Consider the following 7,994-nt stretch of genomic DNA (forward strand, 5'->3'; position numbering starts at 1 on the left):
GTGTATTATATATATGTTGTACCACCATATTCAAGAGTTAGTAATGTTAGATGAACAAGTTAGAATGAAAGACTATAGTTAGTTTGACTTGAGAAGTCAAAACTTCAAAAATACATTAGAAATAACAACCTTGAATCTATGGAGTTTGAGAGAGTTTTTTGGAGATGTAGCAAGAGTAAAATGAAGAAGATGGGTGTGTATATATAGGGAATGAGTGAAGGGTTGGGTATAAATGGTTTGCATAAAAATGGGTATGTTTAAATGGTCAAACAATGCATAATATAAAAAAAAACAATATTTTATATATTTTAAATGACAAGATCCAATATTTTATATATTTGAAATGTTCGGGTTAAAAACGGGTCGGGTTTACATAACAAAAGTGACCCGAAATTGACGAATGTCACAAAAATTGTCTGCAATCTGATTTCATCTGATTTAATGTCTGCAAATGAAGATGTGGTCTGAAGGTTTGCAATCTGAATATATAATGTTGTTTGTTTTATAAACTGGATATTGTCTGCATAAGCTGAAAATTAGTTATCTATCATATATATTACAGTAGATAAAAGTCATTTAACGTTTGTAGACTGCTAAAATAATTGGTAGTGGTGTACGGACTATGGAAGTGGGTGGTGGTAGACGATTGTGGTAGGCGGTGAACAGTGGGTGGTGGTGATGGACGGTTGTGGTGGTGGGTGGTGGACAGTGATGGTGGCTGACAATGGGTGGTGGTGGTGATGAACAGTGGTGGTGGACTATGGTGGTGGTGGATGGTTGTGGCGGGTGGTGGTGGCGGCGGACGGTGGGTGGTGGTGGCGAGGTGGTGGATGGTAGTGGCGGGGGACGGTGGGTGGTGGTGGATGGTGGTGGCGGGTGGTGGTGGCGACGAATGGTGGGGGGTGGTGGTGGATGGTGGTGGTAGTGGACGGTGGTTGTGGCCGACAGGGGTGGTGGTGATTGACGGTGGTGGTGGTGAGTGGTTGACGGTGGTGGTGGTGGCGGACGGTGGGTGGTGGTGGTGGTGGACGGTGGTGGTGAGTGGGTGACGGTGGTGGTAGCGGACGGTGGGTGGTGGTGGTGGTGGTTGTTGGTGGTGGCGGCGGACGGTGGGTGGTGGTAGCGGACGGTGGGTGGTGATGGTGTTGGACATTGGGTGTCGGTATAATGTTAAGAAGTGTGAAGATGGTGATATTAGCTTACTTTTTAATACCATAAAAGCAGTTTTCAGATCTTTTTTTTTTTAAAAAAACAAACAGTCTTCAAGAGCTTATGTCTGCGCGCCCGCGAACATAGGCTTCTTGAAGACCTTATAAGCAAAAACAAACACAACCTAAGACAAACATGTCGTGAAAGACGAGTCAAAGGCTACCTGGTCATGAAAGACAAATTAAAGGCTAACAGGTCGTGAATGACAACACATTAGAGGCTAACAAGTCGTGAAAGACGCGTTTGATGGCCAACCAGGTCGTGAAAGACGCGTTTAGGCCTAACACGTCGTCAAAGACTTGTTTGTAAGGGACATTTCTAAAAACTTTTATTTATAGAGACAAAAATGAAATATTTCCATAAATATGACATTTTGAGAATTTTCCAATTGAATAATCCCCAAAATTCGAATGAAGAGTGTACGGTGTACGTACACGTTATTTTGTAATGTGTTTCTCCTATAAACGAGACAGACATAGCCCAACTCAACTATGCTGGAGCTCGGCTCATTTGAATTACTAGAGCTTGAGCTTAGCTCCTAAGCTGGTTTTTTAAGCTCGAACTCGACTTATTTATTATTTATTAATTAATTTATATACTTATTATTATTGTTATTATTTATATATTTTGAGTGGATGATAAACGATCCTATGCTCAGCTATGAGCCAAACATCGGCTCGAGCTTGGCTATGCCATGTGAATATAAGACATAGAAATCCAAAAGAGGTAGGCAAAACATAAAAATATGTAAGGCTTGACGAGCCTAAACGAGCTTCCTATACAAGACTCAAACTCAGGCTCGATCCGAGTTGCACCCATAGTTTCTATTAAATGTATTAAATGTATAACATGCTCAAAGTTAACTGTTTAGCCAAATCTCTTGTTATATTAGATCAATGACTTAACTATCTTGACATATACCTTGCTCCAATCAAACGATAACCAAAAGAACATAAACAAAATGAGAAACAAGTGTAACTATTACTTTTGATCGTGAAATGTGATTATAAAACATCATCAACATATCACGTTATAAGTACATCTTAACTCGATTAATCTATACATTTTTCTTTAACATAAACTAAAAAAGAATCCTTGTTGTCGAACAATTATTTCTCGAGCATTGCAACCAACACGAGAATATACCCATGAGCCCTACCGCCCTCGGCTCAAACTTATCCTCCTCTCGCCTTTGCAACACTTGTAGAAACTCGTCTGAGCTTAACCTTCCATCCCGATTCTCATCAAACAAGAAGTATATCATATCAATCACCTCATCGCTTAAAGAAATCCCACAAACCTATCACCACGAAAATAAATCATTTTTGGAACTTTATATTTCATGTACAAAGTTAATTATGGGACCACTTATATGTGATCCCATGATATTATTTTACCTGTTTTGTTGCTCTTTGAAAATCTTTTTTTGTTAGGAGACCATTAACTTTCCCATAACTAAAAATGGCTAGAGTCAACGGTTTCAGTTGTGTTCTTAACTCCGCAAACTTCTTAAAATCGTCAAATGAGATACGAATGTTGTTGAGATTCGGTTCATCATCTATTTGGTCAACTTGGCCAAGAAACTTGTTAATGTGTATCATGTCGGCTGATGCCACCATTGATAACGCAAAGTCTTTAGCAGATATTGTGCCTATTGATTTGTGGTCGTAATGAGCAAATTCAAGCAACAAAATCTACACAATACAAAGATAAAACAAACGTTTCCTTACATTAGTACAAAATCACGAGCTTTCACAATTTAGCATGGACGATAAATTCGACTCATAAAAACAGGCCGGTTAGTTTTCACTCCTGACAAGCCAAACAAATGATCAAATATAAGGCATAATAAAAAAAAGGTCAAACGGATTAAATGTATCATAAAATGTTCTAGCAATCGCCACTTAGGTAGTTGGCCAAGTGATAGAGACTTATGTCTCTTGATAGAAGGTCTCATAATTACATCTTAGAAAATGTGTAATTTAGAAAATGAACCATAATTTTGACCCGTCACTTAACCTAACAGACCCGACCCGACCAACTAGAAGAAACACGGACCTCATTATTCAAATCTTTCAAAAACTGAACAAATTTCTCGAGCGCAAGACACGTTTTCCCGTCCTTCCCGAAAAAATACTCAAGAAGTCCACCATTCTCAACCGGAGTCGAAATTTTAAGCCCATTTCGCATCCCGCCTCGCTGTCTAGACCCTTGTCTATGCTGAGCCCGCATCATTGCCATGACTTTCTTGAACTCCTCCTTGTCAATCTCACTAGTCAAAAAGTCAAAGTTTGACCACATAAGTCAAAGTCAAACATAATAACAAACCACTAATTTCACCAAATGTATAACAATTTACCCGCTGTTATCAAGATCAAACATCTTAAAAGCTATCAAAAAGCTCGATTCGGGAATGCTTAACAACGTAACGAAAAATATATATCTGTTACAAAAATTCGAATCGAAGTTATTGTCACGAAATCTATGTAACCGAATTGAAAGAAGTGTGTTTAACTGTTTATGCTTACTCGGCGAAGGATATAAGTCCGTCGTTATTGGTATCGAAAAGCATGAAGAATTTCGAAGGAGCGCAATGTAGATCGGTTGGTGACCATTCCCCCTTCAAACATCCCTCGCGAATGCGAGTAGCGTCGGAAGGGGGAAACACTGGTACCACCGCACGCATCAAGTCTGCCGGTGTCATGAATGGCTCGCCGGTTGGAGACCGGTATGATGCAAAATACTCGAACACCTACGGTTCCACATATATCAACAAAACTAGAAAATGGTACAGTATCAGGGATTTACTAATGTGTTATAAGGGTCGTATGGATTTATAGAGAAATGGTCACATAGGTCGTATAAAAAGCAAAAAAATGGTCGAATAAATGCTATATAAGGTGTTGTTCATACATTGTATAATGTTTGAGTGATAAAAAATGAAATAAAAAGAATATGATGTGACTGATGACAGAATTAGCAATATGGCACATATATAACTATTTTTTCACTCTATTATATTGTTCGTATAACATCATGTTGTTGTATAACGTGACAGGCACATATATGTACCCTTTTTAATGTCGTGTCTCTCTAGCATCACTTTTAAAAAAATTAGGGAAAATCACTAAAATAATCATGACAATGACCAACGAGTTTGACAAAATAGTCTTGACTTTTAAAGTTTTCTAGTCGTTAGCGTGACACGTGCTCCTTACGCAACATATTTCAATCTCCACTCATCAGATTTCAATATTGACATAACAGATTTCCATCTAACGCAACAAATATATTATCCTAAAATGGAAATATGTTTGGTCAGCGTGCGTCATGTAAAAGTTTTTGATTGTCTGAAATAATTTCTTAACTAAAAAATCATTTAAATTATATTTTTAATTATATTTAAAAAAAAGTTATTGAATAATGAATGCTACCTTTTCCGGTGGACTTTGTGTCCGGATTCGTTTCTCATACTTGAAGAAAACCTTCTTCCGGTACGAATCCGCAACGATATACCTCGCTTTCTTCTCAGACTCCGACGACGCTCGTTCAATAGAATCCGAGTACGCAAATGCAAAATGCGAGTTGGGTTGCGGCACATAAGTGAAATAACAAATGCCTAAGCTCATTCCAACGACAACCGCACCCGAGGTCAGCGATTCAAGAAGCGATTCGACCTTTTTGTGACGATCGTGACTCGGGTTGTTAGGCTTTGTGGAGATGTAACGGCATTGGGAGGTGATTGCGCGACGGGTTGCGGAAAACGACGGTTTTTTGGTGAATAAGGAAAAGGAAAAAGGCATAGTAACGTACGTAGATTGGTTTGGAAGAGCAGAATGAATGAATGAAGGAATAAATGGGTGCATGGGAGTTATAGAAGGTAAGAGTGGTGGTGGATACAACTTGGAGGGAAACACGGTGGTTCATTCGTTGAGTGAATGTGGGAGCTAAATGTTTGTTTCATAATGGGCCTGAGTTTGGGCCGGGTGAAGGTTTATACCAGATGCAGGGATAAAGCCTGGTTCCGGACCCGTTATATTCAATCCACGGGTATGAACTAGGTTTCAATTTCTCAGAGAAGCCGTACTAGACCAAGATCGAACCTGACCCATCAAAACCGGTTCCAACTCTACTCAGTAAAAACCCCGACTTGACCCGGGAAAAACTAGTTAAACGTTCGGCAAAACCTATCAAAGACCCGACGATACCCTGAACCGGTTCATACGCAATCCGGTTCTTGACTTTGTTGATCAAATCTGAAACCGGATCATTTCTAGTAATTTATACGAGAGAAATCCTTTAACAGTAACTGGTTTTTATTTGGTAAAATTGTAACTGATTTGCAACCGATATTAATCGTAGGTTAAAAATCGGTTAAGGAGTTTTACATAGGAATCGGTTAATAAAATTTGGTTAACTACAATAGGCCAATAAGCTTAGATTTAATAAGTTTAATATTAATAGCTAATTTATATAAGTCTTAACTAAAATACAGACGAATACTCACATTTAGGTAGTGCCCAGTATGCGGTCAAATACACACATTTAGGTAATTAAAATACAGACAAATACTCTAATTAATGTATTGCGGTCGAAACGAGATGGTATTTGAAAGGAAGATGGTCAATGTGAATAATGTATTGGGGGAAATTAAAGCGTTGAGTTTCTTATGGGTGCGTCACAGATCAAGGCATTCGAGCATTACTTGAGAAAGGTGGCGCATGTTTGATATAAATAGGATGTAAGAAAGGGGCGCTAAAGTGAATCGGGTGTGGTATAACTTTGTTAGACTAGTATCTTGTTAGGTTGACTATTATTTTATATTTAATAAAATTCTTTTAATTGATCGTTCAAGAAAAAAAGGTAGTGAGTTATATTCAAGGGTAACACACTAAATAAATTATCAAATGGAAGGTTAAAGTTCGATAAGTATCACATATAAATATATAATATCAATAAAAGTAAATTTCATCACATTTTCATACAATTTATCCCTTAACAAAAAGTATGATAAAACATTTTGAATATTGTTGTCTTTTATTCATTTTTATTTATAAACTTTTTTTATGGGTGCTGCTAAACGTACCCCCCTCTCATCCATTTTTACTAAACATACCCCTACCTCAAATTTTACATTAATACAAGTTATACCTTTTTGTTGTTTCTTTTGTCATTTTGTTATATTTTATTATCATTATTATTTTTATAAAAACTTTTTTTTATTTTTATTTAACAATTTTTTTATTTATCTTTTTATGTATCTTTAAAAGCCTTTACTAAACACATATTTTTTCTTACTTAGAAAAATGTTTTTTTTTTCTTATCTAAAATTTTGTTTTTCTTGTTATAAAAAAGTTTTTTTTCCTATACTTGTTTTAATCATTTTAGAGAGCGTTTTTTTAAATTAACGGATAGTTTACATTCTTTTATAAAAAACATATTTTTTTATAAATAAAAAGAACATACAACTTGATAAAAAAAATTAACTTTTTTCTCATGTAACATTAATGTCATGTATTCAAAGCTAACAAAAAAAGTTAAATTGTTTTAAATACATTTTATAAAAAAAAAAAAAAAAAAACCTAGCTAGAGAAAACAAACAAAACTTTTTAATACACGTAAAAGAATAAACAAAATTTTAATAAAATCTTACAGAAATAAAATAATAAAATCAATAATAAAAATATATAAAAAACTGTAAAACAAAAATAAAAACTTAATAGTTTTTTATTTAGTAATTTGAGAAGATAAGAAAATAAAATAAGGTGGACTAATATGTCAATTACAAATGTTAAAGGAAAATGAAAGTTCGGGGCGGGGGGGGTGTATGGATAGCAAGGAGGGGGAGGGGGGGTACGTTAGCCTGACCGTTTTTTATGGATGAACTTAAAAGTAAAAATCGGAACTACTCGAAATTAAAACTTTATATCAAGGATAGCCCAAAACTTCTAGTTACCAAAATTAACTAATGAATTTACTATCCTAAAAGTACGCATGTTATTGAATTCAAGTGACATTATGAACCTAGTTGGTACTACTTCAATGAAATTATAGCCTTTAAAATCAAATTAACTCATATATTATTGTCCAACCAATTTCTCCATCAAATTTCTTCTCACATGGTCCACAAAACATCCAATTTGCAAACCTAATGTGAGTATGTGACCCCTACTCGATCGAGTGTCGGCCTCTTTTAACGAGGACGATTACAAGGGCCAAAATCCCACAAATTCGTTGTTATTATCAACATGTATAAATGACAAAGTTATAATGTCTAAGTCTTTAATGTATTATAGGATTGTACTGTCTAGCCGTGTGTGGTTATGTTTATAAAAGAAGGAACAAGATCTAGGATCGTTAATATACGTGTCTAAAATCAACAATGATTAGTTTTTGTTACCTAAAGAAGTGAGAAACACTCTATCTCAATAATCACAAAGTTGTAACCTTGCAATTTGTATTTGTAGACCTTGGAGCGTTTGTTACATCAAACTTTTGGATGTGTACATCTAATTAAAGCCTCACTATCATTTTTTTTCATTCTTTTTTTTTTTTTTGGGGGGGGGGGGGGGGGGGGAAGGAGGGTGGGATGAGTAGCCTTTAGGTTCAAACTTAACAAAATCGAAATTTCCATTTCATAAAACCGTTTTTGGTTATGAGTTTGCATTTTTACATTTGGACTTGAATATAATGTTTAAGTCAGAAAAGAGTTGACCTAAAATAATGAATTTGGATCCGAAACTTTTGATCAAAAATATTTGTTAACCGTTTATTAATGAATATGG

The 7,994-nt window shown here is 35.8% G+C and overlaps 1 protein-coding gene across 1 annotated transcript; it reads right to left on the reverse strand.

Moving 5' to 3' along the window:
- Positions 1-2,155: 2,155 nt before the first annotated feature.
- On the reverse strand, positions 2,156-5,055 carry LOC143593953 (calcium uptake protein, mitochondrial-like). Its single transcript, XM_077073405.1, has 6 exons — positions 4,644-5,055; positions 3,738-3,961; positions 3,569-3,652; positions 3,268-3,481; positions 2,607-2,903; positions 2,156-2,509 (listed from the first exon to the last, which is right to left on the reverse strand). The coding sequence occupies exons 1-6, from the start codon at positions 5,010-5,012 to the stop codon at positions 2,291-2,293; spliced, it is 1,407 nt and encodes a 468-aa protein (XP_076929520.1). The 5' UTR covers positions 5,013-5,055; the 3' UTR covers positions 2,156-2,290.
- Between the last annotated feature and the right edge of the window lie 2,939 nt (positions 5,056-7,994).

The sequence above is a fragment of the Bidens hawaiensis genome, unplaced genomic scaffold (assembly GCF_021521415.1).
Source record: "Bidens hawaiensis isolate Kalapana, Puna unplaced genomic scaffold, B.hawaiensis_p1.1 tig00042947_1, whole genome shotgun sequence".
Lineage (NCBI taxonomy): Eukaryota > Viridiplantae > Streptophyta > Magnoliopsida > Asterales > Asteraceae > Bidens > Bidens hawaiensis.